Genomic DNA, 18,386 nt, shown 5'->3' with positions numbered 1-18,386 from the left:
CCTGCTCGTCTCATGCTTGGTTGGCGAGCAATTCTAGAAAGCGTGGTTCAAATAAAAACAATACTATTTGGTAACATTCGTGTAATGAGCAATTATATCCTTCACCATCACCTGAATTTAGTTCCTTAAAAAAAAAAAAAAAAAAAAAACCCAAAAGTGGGTTATGCAGAAGAAATAACAAAGGCAGATTCCCTCTGGTCACCGTTGCCCCAAACCCCTGCCAGATGGCCAAGCAGGGTGGCTTATGTTTCAGCAAATGACAGACGCGATTTCATGTTTTAGATGCTGTAGGCCTTTATACGAGGTGAAGTTCATTTCTTAAACTTGTATGACGACATAATGAATGCATGTAAGTGAGGTGTCCAATGAGGTGTAAAACAATCAGTGAATTCTTTGCATATTTTATTTTTCTTTTTTTGATTTCCAACTCACACACATCTGGCATATTTTACATCTTTGCAATAAAACATGGTTACAATAGCTTGAGGAATTTATATATCCAAAATATTTCACCATGATCTCAAGATGAAATGAACTTGTCTTCCAGATGTTCAGTGTCCTCCCAATTCTAAGCTATAAACTCAAGATATTGCTTACAGCCTGGTGATGAATAACTTAATCATTACGCTGATTCCCCAGAATTTCAGAATCTCATAAATACAAACAACAATGAAGAAGGAATTCAGTGCTAAAACTTACTAGTACAAGGTGAATAACAAATAAGTAATCACATCAATAAATAATGATATGTATCTGGTGCAAAGTGCCAATACAAAGAACCCATTATCTTGTTTTATCTTTTTTAAATAAATGACTGCAAGTGAGTGTAAATTCTGAGAAAATCACATTCCCGTAACATGCCTCATAGCCCTACCGACACAATATGTACATCTATGACAATAGTCACCAAATATACAAAGAAGAAACATGAATAAAGTGTATATACCCCTGGGTGTATAGCTTGATCGGTACGATGTATGGAAAATCATTTGCTAGCCATCATTTTATATCATAAAAGATGAAGTGTCTTAGGCGAAGAATGTGGCTTTAGGTGAGAATTTCACAAGAACCTAAAAGAATAACTTCATTTATCGTTATAATAAAGTCCAACCTGTTATTAAAGAAACTAAGCTATTCAAGAACCAAAGAGAAAGACAAAGAAACAACAATGAAAAAAAAGCATCAGATTCTCTTTCCCTAACGTGCACACTCTAAGCCAGCAGATGACTCTGGAAGAAACGTCCAGGAGCTGGGAAGTTGTTACTATGGAACTAATGATCGTGACTCCTATTTATACAATAAAAACCAGGACCTCATCCCTAAGCCCCCTTTCTGCTGTGTCTTCAAATTATGAAGGGTAGGGCTGAATTTTCTTTGTATAAGTACCAAAAATGGCAAATAATGGCTTTGTATCCAAATGCTTTGTGAGCAAATTTTACTTAGAAGGGATGAATTTAGATTAAAAAGTGCAAACCATATTTTGGTGAAAATGTCAAAAATTACCAATTCAACCCTTGTATACAAGCTGTGTCCTTGGACAGATCTGTTTCATAGTGTGAATGCGCCTGTTCCACCAAGACACCAGGAATAAAGAACATGCAAGTTGTAACTCCACAATAAAATTAAGAAACGTTTTGTTCTTTATACAAGGTTTTACTTTTACAAAAGTATCCCTTTAAATAAGATGCATCTGATGTACAAAGTATCAAACGTGTTTTTTTTTTTTTCTCAGCTTGAAAAGAGGCTGGAAATGGGATGCAGGTTAGGTTCAAAGCTTAAACTTTGTAACAACTGGACACAAGGTTCCTCAGAATTGTCAAAAGTCTCTTGTGAAGCGTCCTACTACCTTTTCTCAATTAACAACAATATATGAAATAATTACCAAAACATCTCCTAATTCATATAATTTACATGATATAAGCTTGCTTGGAGCAGCTGGTGTTCAGTCATGAAAAAACACACAAAGTAAAATGGCTGCTGACTATGATGGACAGCTATTGCTGGGTGTGATGGAATGTACAAACGGAGGTCCATGGAGACGAGTTTTTTCCACCAGAGATATTGCCTTTCCATGCAGCGCTTGTGCTCTCAGCTTTAACTTGGCTTTTGGTTCTTCATTCGTCTTCAGTATCTGTTCTGATGCTCATAATGCCACCGATTAAAATCTATATTAAAAGCTACGATGCTACCAGAAGCCATGCCAGTGATCAGAGTCCTGGAAAAGAGGAGAGAGAGTTAAGAGTGACACAACTCACTGATGTGATTGCTAATTCTACACTAGATAGTCTCATGATCTCAGAGTTCACCGGGTCTTAGTTTTGTGTTCATTGAGATGGGATTAAAATGTATTCTTGGTCCTCCTGAGAGACACTGAATCCATTCCATACACACCTGAGTTGCCAGACCGTGTGTTGCTTAACTTTTGATTAGACACCTTATCAGATAAGCACCTTGGTGTATGCACCCTCAATATATGTGTATCTGTCAGTTGATAATGTATGTGCATGCGCATGTTCCAACATGTCAGGGAATTATAAAAATAATTGAAATTAAAAATGAGATTATTTTTGCGTTTTATAAGAAAATAAAAACTTGGTTCGTATCTTTCTTTATTCCTCTTCGGAGACCCTGACACTACTGCGACTTTGAATTCACTCTCTGATCTTCCCTCCTCCCCATGCCTAGTGAGAGTCTTTCCTGCCCTTTCCACTCCCTGGATAAGTCAGTTGTCTCATTCTGTCCCTGCTTCCCTCGTACAGTTATCGTGACCATCTGAGTTCTCCGGGGTCAGTAATCTCGTTATGTATCACCAGGACTTTGCACCGAGCTTAATCCGTGATGGTGGTAGCAAATGTTTGCAACGTGAATACGTAAATGAAAAGGATATCAGGGAGAGTAGTTCAACTACATGAGAACACAAATTATTCCAAATACTTTAGAAACACCCCTATATATACAAATAATTATCCAGCAAATCACTCTCATTTATCGTGAATATAGACCGCAGCATTTTGGAACAGTCTAATAATAATCTGCTTAAACTTTCTTTAAAATAGGTGGAGCTGTAAAGGACATATCCCTTCCCCAGACTAAATTAAATGACACTATTTTTTCTGATGACTTCAGTACTATTTAACTGTTTCATAAAGATGCTTTGCTAAATTTATTATATAAACCTTAATATTTATAATATTTTAAAACCAATATTCTTATGAAGAGTATACATACAATTGAAAAAAGTTGACTAATAAGCTTTTAAAAAATTTTTGTTAAAAATATAGCAAAAAATGAGAAATTGCATACCGTATTAAAATTATATAGTTTTACTTTATTTTTAAAATTCACAAATTTTAGACTTTACATTCCAAGTATTTTTTTTTTCACTTTGTAATAAACCCAAAGGTGAATTTTAGGAAATGGCTAAACCTGTTGCAAACCGAGGAACAATGGAAGATCATATTAATTACTTAGCGCTCATATCAATTCTTCCTGAGAGAAGATTATGGTGTCTTAGGGAAATGCAAAAAATAAATAACATGAATGAGAAATATGTGAGTAAGAAAACTGCGCTGAGGATTGTTTCAAGTAAGGAGTGAGTGCCCTGTAGCTCTTAAAACAGAAGCCGCTGTGGACTGCTGGGACCTGGTTAGCTGGAGGTGCGCCCCAGCGGAAGTTCACCTCTCACCTCTGCTGAAGAGTTTGAGAGCCAGGCAGGCCTGCCTGAGAGCAGGTGAGGGCCTGGGTCAGAGAGGCTGGGGGACGACTCTGTCTGGGGCAGTGTCTAGAAATGCCTGTTCTTCCTCAGGCCCATCCCCCCCTCCTTTTTTGCCCCCTCATCGTCTTCCTCTGTTTTCTCCTTACCAGAATCCTTTCTTACAGTACTTCCTCCTCTCCTCTATCTACCCTTTTCTGGACTAGTCTTTCTTCCATTGGGATGCTGATATCTTATTCACAGCACATCTCGCCCCTGCTAGAACAGAACTTTCCATGACAGTTCTCAAGCGATGGCATTTTCCCTTGCTGCGGCTCACCTCTGGTCATGGGATAAGTCCATCGCTCTAATGCCGGCGTCACATCCAGGGTAAATGTACAGCTGCTTAAAGTCGCAGGCCTGCCAGACCTCCACCACACCATTGTCCCCTCCAGTCACCAGGTTCTGGCCATCGCTGCTCAGGAGGATGGCCTTCAAGAGAGGCAGAGAAGCAACCATTTCTCTCAGTGTTTCCCAAACAGTCAGTGATCACTACTGAAAACACTCAATACCGTTCCCTTGTAATTGTTATTTACTTTTAGTAATTTGTCCAAGTTTTTTAAGGTCCAATCCATGATTTCCAATGTGGAATTCACGAAATTTCTTACATGAACAAAGGGTCTTATTAAAACCAGTTTAGGTCACAAAATAACCTTGGCCCCAAAGAGCATATTATTGATCTAATCCAGAAAGAACCGAGAGTGAACTGACATGATGTTTTAAGTCCTGAATACTAACAATGTCAAGACTTTTAGAACAAATGGCAGAAGCACATTTCAATGGCGTTTTTAATAATGATAAACCAGCTATTAGCCTTTGTTTGGGATTGAAGGGCGATTCAGTAGATATAATTTTGGTCTAGGCTTCTGAAGATAAGATTCTTTTACAATAAACTCACTTTTAATGTCAGACGGTACAGTGCTGAAACAATTATTTGTAAAAGGAGTTTAAGAAAAATCTCCTTCAGGGTCTAACCTCTAGTCAAACAGCTATTATCTGCAAAGTCTAGTTCACTGAGTTAATTAGTTGAGATTCAGGGAATTTCGGGTTTGTTCAAAGAAGCCATATACTGGACACCAGTGAAATTCTATTATGCGTCATGTAATCTAAAACAGTGAATCTTTAATCTGTTGGCTTCACTCTCTCTTTAGCACTGAACACGCAGATTTACCCGTGTTGAATCGTTGATCTCCATTTGAGCCAAAAGCTTCCCATTAATGCTGAAATTGCTGAATCGCCCTCGTTCATAGTAAATGATACAGTGGCCTTCGCTGGAGACAGAAATCAGACGTGGGAACAAGCAGTGTTCTGGTCCCTCCAGAGCTCTCAGCAAATCCCCGGTGATCGTGTGCACAAGGCAAGGGCCCTCTGTGGAACGGAGGGTATCAATGGCAAGAGTTATTGCTGAAGATAAGTCACATACTAGCGCTCACAAATCTGCAAACCGTACCTGGGTATACACTCAGATTTGTTGAAGGGAGTTTGGAAAAAAGGAAAAAAGAAAAGTAGTATGCTGGCAACAGCCAAGCAACTGATGTTATATTTAAATAGAATGAATACAGAGTTAAATAATATGCACACCATCCAAAACTTTAACCTAAGTGATACCATGAGATAATCTTTATAAAGAACGGTATGCTTCATGGACTATGTGAGAATAAAAGACTATATGCCCCATGAGTTTTTCCTAATGTATTTTTTGAAATTTCTTTTAAAGTTTAGAATCATCAAAACAGTTACTAATTTTCTTTAGTGTTTTCAAAATTTTAACATTGCATCACATAAATATATTACTATTAAATGATAAGTTCTACCTTTTCTATGGTTTATACATAAGATGTAAAAGGCAAAATTTTAAAAAATTAATAAAGTAATTCAGATTATATAAATAATTTTTGTCTTTTAAATGAATAGTGAAGCAGGAGTATAAAAAGTAGTATAGGGTGTGATTTATTTGTCCCAATTGCTTTTTTCCTCTGGTAGAAATTGTGTCGATAAGATAAAAAATTTATGAATCAAGTTCATAAAAATGATTGGTTACTATAGTTTGGTATGACCTCTCTCCCACCCCTCAAAAAACCCAACCAAAACTGTAGATAAATTATATTCTTATTGTTAATTAAATACGTGTTTTATAAAACAAGTGGCATTATTAAGCTCTACCTAATTTTTTTCTGATTACTAAAGTAACAGATGTGCTTTATAGAAAATACAGAAAATGAGAGAAAAAAATAGTGACCACCCCTAATATCATCCACTACTTATAGAAAATTAATGTTTTTTCCCCTAAACCTACCATGTATTTATTTTCCTTTTTTCCCTTTCCTTTACAGGTTAGAATAACGTTACATATATTGTTTTTTAATTAAAAAGACATTTATTGAAAATATACTATACGTCTATCTCTGGGTTATTTGCTCTTAGGTATGAAAATGAAGAAAACACTATCCCTCCCTTCAGCTATTGTATTCATTCTCCATAAAGCAACCAGAATAAGCTCCTAAAAACCATAGTTGACCATCTCAGCACCTTGCTTAGCAAACATCAATGGTTTCCCACTGTACTTAGAATAGAAATCACACATCCTGTGCCACCGGCCGCTCTCACCTCTTCAGCCTTCCCTCTCTTTAACTCTGTGGCAGCCTCACTACACTCGGCTCATCTGGTTTTCTTTCAGTTGCCCCTAAGATCAGGCTCCTTCCTGACACGGAGGCTCCCCATGGATAACTGATATCTGAGCCAGAATTAGAACTCAAGTTTCCTGACTTCCTGAAATGACACTTCTGCCACAAAAAAGTAAAACAAAACAAAACAAAACAAAAAAACACACAAAGAACTATGTTTCCTTTCCCACCGACCTCTACACAGCTCCTAGTCTTACGAAGAAAGGACTTGCGGGAGGTGAATCCTGAGGGAGGTGTATCTGACGAGCAGGGGATCTCCCACGGCCCCCGATGCTCACAGGGGTCTCCCCTCCTCTTTTTCTCCCTTTGTCTTTTATGTGTTAGTTTTAATGGCTGCATCATATAGGAAGTGCTGCAGTTACATTTACCAGTTCTGACTAGAATGCTGGTGACCAGAAAATATTCCAAAAAATTTTATATGTACGTACATACATATATTCACATATGTATACATATGTATACATAGTGTGTGTGTGTGTGTGTGTGTGTGTGTCTGTGTGTGTGTGTGTATTAGTCCCGGTAATTATCGATAATAAAACTAAACAGCTGCAGAGAACCTAGGGGTTACATTTATCCATTGAGAGCATCCTAAAGGAAAGAAATCATAACTTGTGGTTAACTTAAGGAAATGGTAGTTTTAAAAGGCCTAAAATGAAAGAAATGCCTTCTGACCTTTAGCACCACTGATAACAAGTCCAAGTTCTGCGCAGACAGAAACACAGACAACTTCATGGTCATGGCCCGTAAGGACAGCCCTGGGTGCAGGATAGTCACCTACGAGAAAACAGTGGCAGTGAGTCACTATAGGCCAACGGCCGAAATGAAGGCCTACACCATTAAATCGAACATTTAAAACAACAGTCATTAACGTTTGTTAAGGGTGTTTACTAGCTGTGTGACCAAGAGCCAGCTACTTCACTTCTCCGTAGTTCCGCATCTGTAAAACACCCACTACACAGGTAGTTCAGATGACTGGATGAATGGACGAATGCGATGTGCTTACACGAGGACGGTGGTGATAACTTTTCCCTTTTTCCTGGTTGTTGTTATAAAGCACACACCAGGCCTGCCAAGGCATTCACATGCTTTACTTAATAATGGCAATAGTCACATGAAATAGGAACTGTTATTATCTCCATTTTATAGCCTAGAAACCCAAGGCTTTGCAAGGCAATAACTTGCACAGATTGATAAGCTAGCAAGTGCTGGAATTGAACCCAGAGCTATCTAATTTTCTACTTTTAGAAGTCATGCTCGTGCTCTCCACACCTCCAACAAAATGGGCTCAGAAGCTTTGCCTTTGAGGAGGGGGTTAAGTAATGAAGAAAAGAAGGCATGGCCATTTAACTTTTCCACTTGACTTAATAAAGTCAAACCTAGCTGAAAAGTCCGGCCAACTGTATGCCGTAAGCCTTCTCACTGCCATTTGCTTTCCCGAGCACCGAGTGACTGCTTTCTGTGTGACAGGCGTTCTCCCCAGCGGGGTGAGAGCTGGGGAGTCTACGGTGGTATGAGGTGCAGCCTGGGGGTGCTGAGGACATGTGAAACGACTGGCCTTGAGCAGGCTGACCATCGTCACGCGACAATGACAAGTGTGAAGAAGGCTGAACGTACGTGCACAGAGTGCGGCAGGGACCAAAAAAAAAAAGGCTGCATATAACAAGAGAAAATCATAATATCTGATGAATAAGCTGCGTGAAGACCATGTCATGAGGATCGGCAAGTCGACATCTTTCTTACTGGGAGAACCGGAGGAGCCAGTGGGGGATGGAAGCGAGGGATCTCTGCAGTCTTGGGGTGCAAAAGTGTGGAGGAAATGGAGACAAGTCAGAGAGGAATTCTGGAAGGTGAAGGGGGGATGGTGCCACCTGGGGTGGGGGGTCGATGGGAAAAGGAGGCCGCCGTCGGCCGCACTGGGCGGTACATGAGGACCCGAAAGATTCGCTGACGTGAGACTCCGCTGACGGACGCGCAACATGCACGGCAGTCCGGACCCCGCCACTAAATCAGTCAACAGACATCAGCGCAAACAGTAATTAAATATGTAAATATTTGGTTATGTAGTAAGTACGTATAACATGTATATTAAGAGAATAAAATGAATTCTCTTGTACTCACCCCCAGGCTAAAGAAATACATAACACTACCGATAACTTTAGTGCCCCTTTCTTACTATCTTCGACTTAGGGAATAGCATGCCTTCTAAAACACAGTCCTGTATTTTTCTCTTCTGTTTACTCTTGTCGAGTTTGCAATCTTTCTTCTGCTGTGCTTGAGTTCCGCATGCTGGCCGGGTTTCCTCTGTGAGCTTGTATGGCAGGTAGGGCTGGCCCCTGCCCGCCGTCCTGTCCCCCGGAACCATGCCTGCCAGCAGGGCGCCCAACGCTCGTCCCTTCTGGTCTGCCAGTATCTCCTCCTTCAGACCCACCTTCTGGCTCCCCAGAAATTGCTCACACTTTTATGTGAGTTTTCTCAGATCCATCAGCTTCCGCCTCGTTTTAGATGAAGTGTGAGTGTGTGTGTGTGTGTGTGTGTGTGTGTGGTGGGAGGGGGGGTCGGCAGCCATGTTAGTTGGTCATCTTTTCTAAATGTATGTATAATGCTATAATGTGTTTCCATATCGGTAGATGATCATTTGTATTTGTAGCAGTCCTGAACTTGTCTGAAACCTATTTATATAATTTATGAAATTATGGTTCAATAATGCCCTGAGTTCTCTGGTAAAATAAGGATTAAGTATTGATAAGATTTTATGCGTTATATTACCCTTACTTTTTCTAAGTGATTAATTTTGTCTTGGAGAGACTGGTCAATAGAAAAATCTTGACATTGTATGTTTAAAAAAATTTATATATGGTAAAATAGCTTCTCAAACCTTGTCCTTATTTATATGCAACAAAAAGAATAAAAAGCAATCTAGTTCTATAGCAGAGGATTAAAAGAAATGCATTAAAAATTCAAAAATATTTCTTTTGTATGTAATATATTTTCCAGTAGGAAATAGGTTTTTCAAAGGCTTGCATCTGATTTAGAAAGTTTAAAATGCCTTATTTTTCATTACACTTTCTCCCGATCATTTGAATAAACTGGGGAGCTTGAACGATTAGGGGATATTTAGGGCCCCTGAAAGCCTCGTTTCCCTGTTTAAATTGGAGAAAAGTAAATCAAATGTTATTCAGACGGTTTGGAGTTGGGAAGCCTGCAGTGGGAAGAAAGCGTTATCTCCAAAGTTTCATTTCATTGCCAGGGACAGATGTCACACACCCCAACAATCATGTAAAATCCTGGGAATATTCTGTCACTGTCACATTACAGTTGATGGATGTAGCTGAGGGTTAAAGTGCAGGCGGAGGTGCAGGTGAGACCGCCCCTCCACGGAGCCCGGCACACGGCCCTCGTTCCCCAGGCGTCTGACTCCTCGAGAGAAGGGCTCTCTGTGTGATGGAATCGCTGTGAATGGTGCAAGAGACACATGGCCAATTCTGAGATCCCTTATGGGGAAGCATTTGGAAACTCCAAATATAAAAGGCTTGTCATAAATGGACTGCATCTCATTTTTATCAAACAACATTTCAATATCTTCAAAATGGGTGATGAAGAAAGCACCAGGGCATTAGTTGCTGCCATTCGCACAGAAGTGACAAGGAGAGCTTGTTTAGGGGGGTAGTCTGTGGCTTCCAGAGAAATGATCGAAGTAAAGATCACTCATAGTTCTTATTATTTTAAACCCCGTCTGTGGGACTACCAATACCCAGGGCAAGCCTTGGTCCTTAGTGAGAGCTAAGCAGAAATGGCAGTTTCTAAGGCCTGTGACCCTCAGTGCAGTTCTGCTGGACAGAAGGCAAACCTCCTGATGACACAGGACATTCAGACCTCGCCTGTGACCTTTGTGAAGTCACTGCAGAATCGGCCTGAAAAGCATTTTCATTCCTGTTATACTCACATAAAATATGGTGGATTTTGGACTGAAATCCCAGAATGAGAGATTTAATTAAAGAGTGCAGCAGTCGTGTCACTACTCTGATTTCGAGACTTATTTTAGCAATTACATGAGACATTCTCTGGGCTAGCTCGGAAGAACCGTGTTGGCAAGGAGTCCCTTATCCAAGATGCTGTGTCTTCAGCCTCCTACAGGCCTATGGCAAAGGTCTGGTCCAGGAACCCAAAACACCTGGGCCGACATTCTCCACAGGTCGCAAGGTAACCCACACAAAAAGATTCCATTGGCTGGAAAACATCCCATGATGTGGTTTCATCCACCACATACTCGTAGAGTGCTCAAAGGAAAACAGAAGATTCTTCTCTCGAGATGACACTGACAATCTGAGATCCGAAGCTCTCTGATCGCGAGAACAGGTTAGTCACTTCTGTTTTTCATATGGCTCCTGACCCTTGCAGCCTTAGTTCCCTAAAGGGAAGGAAAGGCAGAGACCCAGTGGCAAGCAGCCCTCTTTTGAGTCCGAATTTATAAAGTCTCCTAACGTGTGGACAGGAGGGTTGAACGGCCTGCTGGAACCAGCCTGTGCCAGAGTTGTCACACCACACACATTATTACTCGGCCCTCAGAAGGTCCTATGAGGAAAGAATTTTTACACAAGTACCTATGCTTCCTCTGATACTTAATAAAAAGATGGTTCAACATATACTAAACCTTAGTTGAGATTCCCCTTTCTGAGAAGCGAGACAAATTCATTATCTACCTATCATCTATCTATCATCTACACACACACATTAAAAATATCTCTGGGCTATTCTTTGTCCAAGTTTTCATTGCTTACAATGGTTGGTAGTGGTTGTAGAACTGGGCACCAGGACAGTCATTCAAAAAGAAGGCAGGATGCAAACAAAGAGAGGGATGCGATTTGGCTGATGTTTCGTGACAGGTTGTGGCTGGCAGGAGGGTCAGTGTCCAGAGCTGAAGCTACACAATGGGAGCCCAGGAAGGGGTGTGTGCACAGCTGGAGTCTCCTTTTCAATGGGCTTCTCATTTCATCGTTTGCATAATGCTTATACATAGCTAAGAGACTGTTCTTAAAAAATGAAATAGAAAAGCGAATTAACAATGACTTATACCTATTACTCAATGGATATTTGTAGATTTCATTTGAAAAGATGAACTGTGAATTCTCTGTCCTACTGCTATGATTTAAAACATTTTCTGTGCATGTATCCAGTAGCTCTCTGTAGAGCACCTCATATATGGTACACACATTAAAGCCACACACTTTAAAAGCAGAACGAATTTGGAGCTGAGGTCCTGATGTATTTTAAGTGTCTGCTGAAGAGACAACAATGTTGACTTGCCCCTCCTGCGACTATCTCGTTGGAAGCTACAGCACGTAATGAGAAATGTCAAGGCCCAAGATCAATGAAATTTTGGGCTCCAGGGATTCAACAGGAATAGCATTGATCCTTTTCAAGAACACCAGTCAGAGATGTGTTGTAATATATTGCAAAGAGGGGCTCAGGAGGATAAGCGGCCAAGTCCAAGATACCTACCTGACAAAAAATTCAATCAGCTTTTAGCACAAATTGCCTGCTCTGCTCTCCTTTCTTTCACGCAGTAGGCTGCTTCCAATTAAAGTGCGCAAATTAATTTTTATCACTTCCAAATTAGTTTCAGAATTTGTGTAAAAGTCTGTTTCAGATGAAAGCATCTGTCCCTCACATGTCTGCAATTCTGTTATCTAGCCGGGGACCTATTTAAATCTCCAAGAACATTTTCTATGTTCAAAGTCGCAAGTTTGAAAGAGTAAAAATGAATATTAGCATTACAAAATATATTAATAAAACGACTATAATTCAACTGTAACCTACAAATGGAAGTTTTTACTTTTTTCTTTTACGGTATGAAACTCTTTGTAATAATCTGTTCACAAATTTTTATTTTCTTGGTCATAAACTCATTGAAACTATAAAACAGCTAGAAAATGACCATTTTTCTGAGATGTCTAAATGAATCACAACAATATATTTGACACAATGAAACCAGTAACTCCTTCTATACCTAAAAAAATCCACAAACATTATTTATTTTTTCCCTGTGGCACTAACAGACCTATCTGTTAAAAAATAATGACAACGGAAGAAGAAGACTAAGTATATTAAAGCCCCTTAAATTTATCTTGAGTGATGTCCATGTAAAATGAGTAAATTAATCCTATCGCTTTATGAGTTGTGCTGTATACCTATGATTTGGCCTCTGACATACAAAGAAACACAGTGTCCATACCAAACCCAGTCCCTGAATCCTAACAGCTACTGAGATATTAAGCTTCGTGCTAGGATAGCCTCCTTCCTTCAAGTCTAGGTTAATATATACAACCCTCAAAACCTAAGGGCACTGTGTCACACACTTCAATATGAATTTAGACATAACTAGCTTTTTGGTCTTGAGCAGGAATGAATTATGAGATATAAACCCATCTAGCCTGATTCTCTGACCTGTGAATTGGTGGCTGGGGTAGATTAAATTGGAACAAGAAAAATGTTTTTCTTTCATACTATGCGTTTTCTAATGGCAAGGAGTCTATGTCGACACCCACGACTGGTCCCTGATGTGACAGTCAGCCCGGTGTGCGCTGTGACTGCTTTACAAAAAGCGGGTCAACTGACATACACGGTCTCTCTCTCTTTCAACAGATCAAGTCATAAATCAGTAGGGTCAATCAAATACTAAATATAACTAATTATTATTATTTTTTTACTGTTGAGATTACCCATATGGTAAAAAGCTGAAACTAGTTTTTACATAATCATCAATTTGTACCCAAAGCTAAGAGATGAAGCTAAGCATTTTGTTGATGCTTAAAGTACTGACAACACCAAATATTATCTGATAGCAATGCATGAGTCACGTAATGGACACTCAGCACACTCAGCACATCCAGGCAGGAAAAGCAGTTTTGTGATCAGTACAATATAGATTCTAGTAAACTCCAGAAGCTTGAACTTTGACTCTACAGTGCTTCCTGCCATTAGGAGAGGAAGAGCACACAGCAGGTATTCAAGACGTGCTTGTTGTTTGACTAACACTTTACGTGCTCACCTTGTTTATTCTAGAAGAGCATCCCCTCCCTTATATTAAAGATAATGGATAAAATAAAGCCATACCACGTATGTCGACATTAAAGGTCTGACAAAGTCTCAGCAAGGTGAGTTTTACGAAAGTGGTTTAGGTTCATGATGATGACCAGTTTTTGACCAAAAAATACATTTTTATATATGGGGTAATACTGAAAAATATGTACTGATAATATTCTGCTGTAATTTCCTAAAGGTAATCTTGTCTGTATTTAAAAATTCCTTACAATGTTATATTTTAACAAATATAATATTCACAATTTTTTCTTAGGAATATAAACATTTCTAATTATACAGGCCCTGTTATAAGGAATTTTAAACACTTTAAATATTACTACATTTAACTTTTTTTGCTAACTGATGGACCAAAGCTGTAATTAATTGTTAACCACCTTTTGGTTTAAAAGATCATTAGAAAATAATGTAAAATAAAGTAGCTAACATAGCTAATTACTATAATTTAACATTTTTTCTTTAAAATTCTTTACTGATAGTAGTACATTATGTAAAATATCTTATCTCTGCTATTGGATGGTAGTTTCTAAGAAATTAATCCTTTTTTAGGAAATATCATTTTCATAATTTCTGAGCTTCACTTTAAAGATGTAAATTAATTAGATTTAAAGCAGCATTTTTTTAAATTCTAATAATGTTTAATTTTTGTCACTATAGATGGAAGATACTAAATAAACCTGCTGTTTAATTTAACTTTTTAAATGAATACTACACTACTATGGAAATAAAGAAAATCTGGATATATGTGAAAATAAATTTAGATAAAATGTGATAATGTACCATGCTTGAGAATAATAAAGCTATCACTCACTGGTAGAACATTTGTCTGCCTGTCTGTCTGTCTCTCTTTCTCTAACACACACACACACACACACACACACACACATACACTGATTCTGCTAAAAATAAAGTTTTGTTTTTTTTTTAAGGATATGGTGTTTTTAAAAAGAATAAATAAGGAGATTAATTTATTAGTATTTAGAGTACGGTCTCTGTCATAATATAGAATTGGCAGCTAATTACTTGAACTGATTGGAAATCAATACTCCTTTTCCCTTAAACCAGTATCACATCTTAGATCACAACTTAGACCAGTGGCTGAAATGCATAATCCACATATTTCTCTTATTCAGTATCTACACTAAGAGACAAAACTTCATTTACACTTCCAGTTTCTTCATCTGCTGTTGTTCAGCTCTAGCTTCACAGAACTTTGGTCATCTCGTTTAATCCCCCCCCTTCTCCCCACCCCCCACCCCTCTCTCATATATTCTTTTCTATACTATGATAGGGTCTTTGCTCCTATTGACTGAAAGCCACTTCCTATTTTTGCAGTGTTCCTGTCAAAACGTGCAGGAGCTGGCTTGGAGGTGGGTGGGACTCGAAGGGTAGATGCACAGATCCGTGTCCATCCCCAGCTCTCTCGCAGGCTGGAAGGGCCCGGGGGAGAAAGCCTCCGGCTGCGCAGTTGTAACCTGGCATCTTACACATTTCTCATCTACTCTTACAGTGTCTTGGTGGTAGGTACATAGCATTCTTGGGAAATTTGTTTTTTTCATAATCGTTCCCCAAGGTCACGTTTCAGTTTACTTTGGAGCACTGTTTAAGCTATGACCAGTGTGTGAATTACAATCAGAATAACCCTGGTCTAGGTAGTTGCCATTATTAAGGTTTTACAGAAACCATTCCCTATTTTATAGGAAATATGTGCCTTTGAACTACTGAAAGCTTGGTAATTAAAAACAGCAATTATTTCTAGGCAATATTCTATCTATTTCTTCAGTCATTTAACAATGTTTACTGAAGACCCGTTGTGTGTGCCACTATGTGGAGAACTGGAGACTTAAGACAGAAAGGAAGGGACTCATGATCCTCTTCAGCTCCTCCGCAAAACAACCGTTCCAAGGAACAGTAACTGTTCAGAAAAACATGTTTCAGAAACTGTAGGTTACACAGATGTCAGCAGATTTACTTGTGCAAGACTTTCAGAGATTACACAGCTAGTAAGAGTGTATGTGGTGTTTTCTAGAAGCGTTTTATTCCAGAGTTCCATTTTCCCCTAGAGAATGTCTTAGCGCTGTTGAATAAAAACACTTATGAATCATCTCAAGCATTTTTTGCCTCCCCACCACCCACTTTGAAGGGGGTACTCGATCACTGTAAATGAATAAATGGAGATATTTACTATACTAAGTGGCAGAAAGTAGTAGGTGCCCTCATGGAGGCACAAATAAAACCTTATGGAAATTTAGAGGAGGGAGAGTTCAACTGCAAGAAATCATATGCAATTTAATGGCCTGGGCGACGCTGAAGGTTGGGGACATTTGGAGATGGGGGAGGGCAGCTGAGCAGACAGTTGACGTGAGGGGACCTGGGAGCTTCTCCAGGACGAAGGTTGTTGTAGTTGGTTTTTGACACATAGCTACGTCCCAACAGAAATCCCTGCCACTTAAGCTTTCATATTTTAAAATGCTTACAACCCCAGGAAAAATTATTAGGAAAATAAAAAAGGAAAAATATATTTAAGTGAATCCATAGTCTGACAGTGCTAGACGAATACTTACTGCTATTGGGGTTGTCGCCTATGATGTGGTGCCGTCCACTCCAGTACCAGAGAAGCAGGGTGGCATCTCGGGACCCAGACACAATATAGCAGTCCCCACCGATATACGACTCAGACCTGGCCAAACACGTGACCACGTCCCAGTGGCCAAATACAATCTGAGTTAGTTTGCCTGAAACACAGAAACAGCAGATTTAATTCGTTTGCTATTTTTCTCTAAATGGTAATAACTTCTGTTTTACTAGATTTGTGAAAAGTGACTCTATAGACCTGCACATTTATAAGGTAATTCAAATCTAGCTACAGACTTGCTTTCTTGAATTGCTTCTGAAAAATGAGTTTTTAAGAAAAGGACTTATGAGATGACACAATGATAATTTTTTTCCCATCAGAGTTCAGGCCAGACAAAGGGGAGATTTAAGGTCTCTTACTGGATATGGTTTGGGGATGAGGCCATAGTCCCCTTTGTCCTATGAACTCAAGGCTCATGCTAAAGTTCAGAATGGATGAAATGACAATTAGTTATTTACTTAAAATTGTTAACTTTTCATTTGAATCCTAACACTCAAGATAAAAATGCCTACATCATTAAGTATGATTTCATATTAAGCTTGGGGTGTGACAGTAGGCGTTTTGAAGAGAGTAAGATATTTCATAGTTCAGTTTACCTGTTTCTGTAGAATAAACTCTGAAACTCTTATCCCAGAATCCACAGATGAGAATATAGCGGTTATCGGCTGTGACCACAAAGCAGTGCGCATTGATTTGTATGCTCTGGTCAACAAGGTCTGTGATCTGCCGTTTGTTCACTCCAGAGTTATTGGCTAAATGTAAATAGAAAAAACTTAAAAAATAATTTGACGTTTCACCAAGCATCTATAGAAGGAATACTTTTATGTTTTATTTATCTAGAAATGTTTTTTTAAATATAAAAAAATTTTCAATTACAGTTGGCATACAACATTACGTTAGCTTCAGGTGTATAATATGGTGATCAGACATTTATATAACTTATGAAGTGATTGCCCCAATAAATCTAGTACCCATGTGACACTGGATATAGTTATTATAATATTACTGACTATGACCTTACACTTTACATGCCCACGACTATTTTGTAACTTCCAACTTGGACTTCTTAACCCCTTTCCCTTTTCACCCATCCCTCCAACCCCCTCCCACCTGGCAGCCATCAAAATGTTCTCTGTATCTATGGGTTTCTTTCCGTGTTGTTTGTGTGTTTTGTTCTTCAGATTCCACACGTAAGTGAAATCACATGACATTTATCTATTTCTGTTTGACCTACTTCACTTAGCACAATACTCTTCAGGTCCATCCATGTTGTTGTTGCAGACGGCAAGATTTCATTCTTTTTATAGCTCAGTAATATCTCATTGTATATATGTACCACCTGTTCTTTACCTATTTATCCATTGATGGACACCCAGGTTGCCTCCATATCTTGGCTATTGTAAATAAAGCTGCAATGAACATATAAATTTACATGCTCCTTCAAAATAGTATTATGGATTTGTTTGGATAAATACCCAGGAGTGAGATTACTGATTCCTTCTTTGTCTCTTATTTTAAAGTTTATTTTGCCTGGTATAAATATTCTACCTCTGTTTTTTTTTTTGTTTGTTTGTTTCGTTTTCACAAAATATCTTTTTTCATCTCTTTACTTTCAATCTGTGTGTGTCTTCCGATCTTAAGTTTCTTGTAAGCAGCATATGTAAGGGTTTCATTTTCTTACCCATTCAGTCACGCTATCTTTTGACTGAAGCATTTAATCCATTTACAATTAAAGTAATTGTTGATAGAAATGTAGTTCCTGCCATTTTAAAATTCATATTTTTAATCTTTTTTTCTCTTCTTCTTCTTAAAAGAATCTTTCTAACATTTCTTGTAACACTTAGAAATGGGTTTTTAAGGCTATTAAGATTAAGATTTTAATATTTACCCATGAGGTATATAAACTTTTTTAGTAGAGGTGATTATTTATAAACCATATTACATATTTAAAAATTGTCAGAAGCGTAAGGTCTTTCTCCACCAATAAATAAATACAATATGAGAAATTGAAGATGATGAATTTAAAGCATAATAAAAATATCTAAATGCACTTAATTCTGTAGATGTTCATTACACACAAGTTCATTTGTATCTAACAAGTTCAACAATAATGAGAAATAATATTGTATGAGATATGTTATATAAGGAAAAGATGCCTTACTATTCGCCCCAATCTGTCACTTTCTGATGGCATTTACAATTCACGGGAAAAGAATAG

General features: G+C 38.5%; 1 protein-coding gene across 16 annotated transcripts in view; it reads right to left on the bottom strand.

Moving 5' to 3' along the window:
• Positions 1-385: 385 nt before the first annotated feature.
• Positions 386-18,386, bottom strand: part of NBEA (neurobeachin) — a 611,133-nt gene continuing 593,132 nt past the window's right edge. For all 16 annotated transcript variants that reach the window (XM_036228295.1, XM_036228296.1, XM_036228300.1 and 13 more), the window contains 6 exons: positions 16,765-16,920; positions 16,098-16,268; positions 7,108-7,209; positions 4,923-5,119; positions 4,032-4,183; positions 386-2,215 (listed from right to left, as the gene is read on the bottom strand). In XM_036228295.1, coding sequence (XP_036084188.1) covers positions 2,125-2,215; positions 4,032-4,183; positions 4,923-5,119; positions 7,108-7,209; positions 16,098-16,268; positions 16,765-16,920 — 869 coding nt within the window. In that variant the 3' untranslated portion in view covers positions 386-2,124. The remainder of the gene's footprint in view (positions 2,216-4,031; positions 4,184-4,922; positions 5,120-7,107; positions 7,210-16,097; positions 16,269-16,764; positions 16,921-18,386) is intronic.

The sequence above is a fragment of the Rousettus aegyptiacus genome, unplaced genomic scaffold (genome assembly GCF_014176215.1).
Source record: "Rousettus aegyptiacus isolate mRouAeg1 unplaced genomic scaffold, mRouAeg1.p scaffold_m13_p_11, whole genome shotgun sequence".
Lineage (NCBI taxonomy): Eukaryota > Metazoa > Chordata > Mammalia > Chiroptera > Pteropodidae > Rousettus > Rousettus aegyptiacus.
This window is presented reverse-complemented; position numbering and strand designations above follow the sequence as displayed.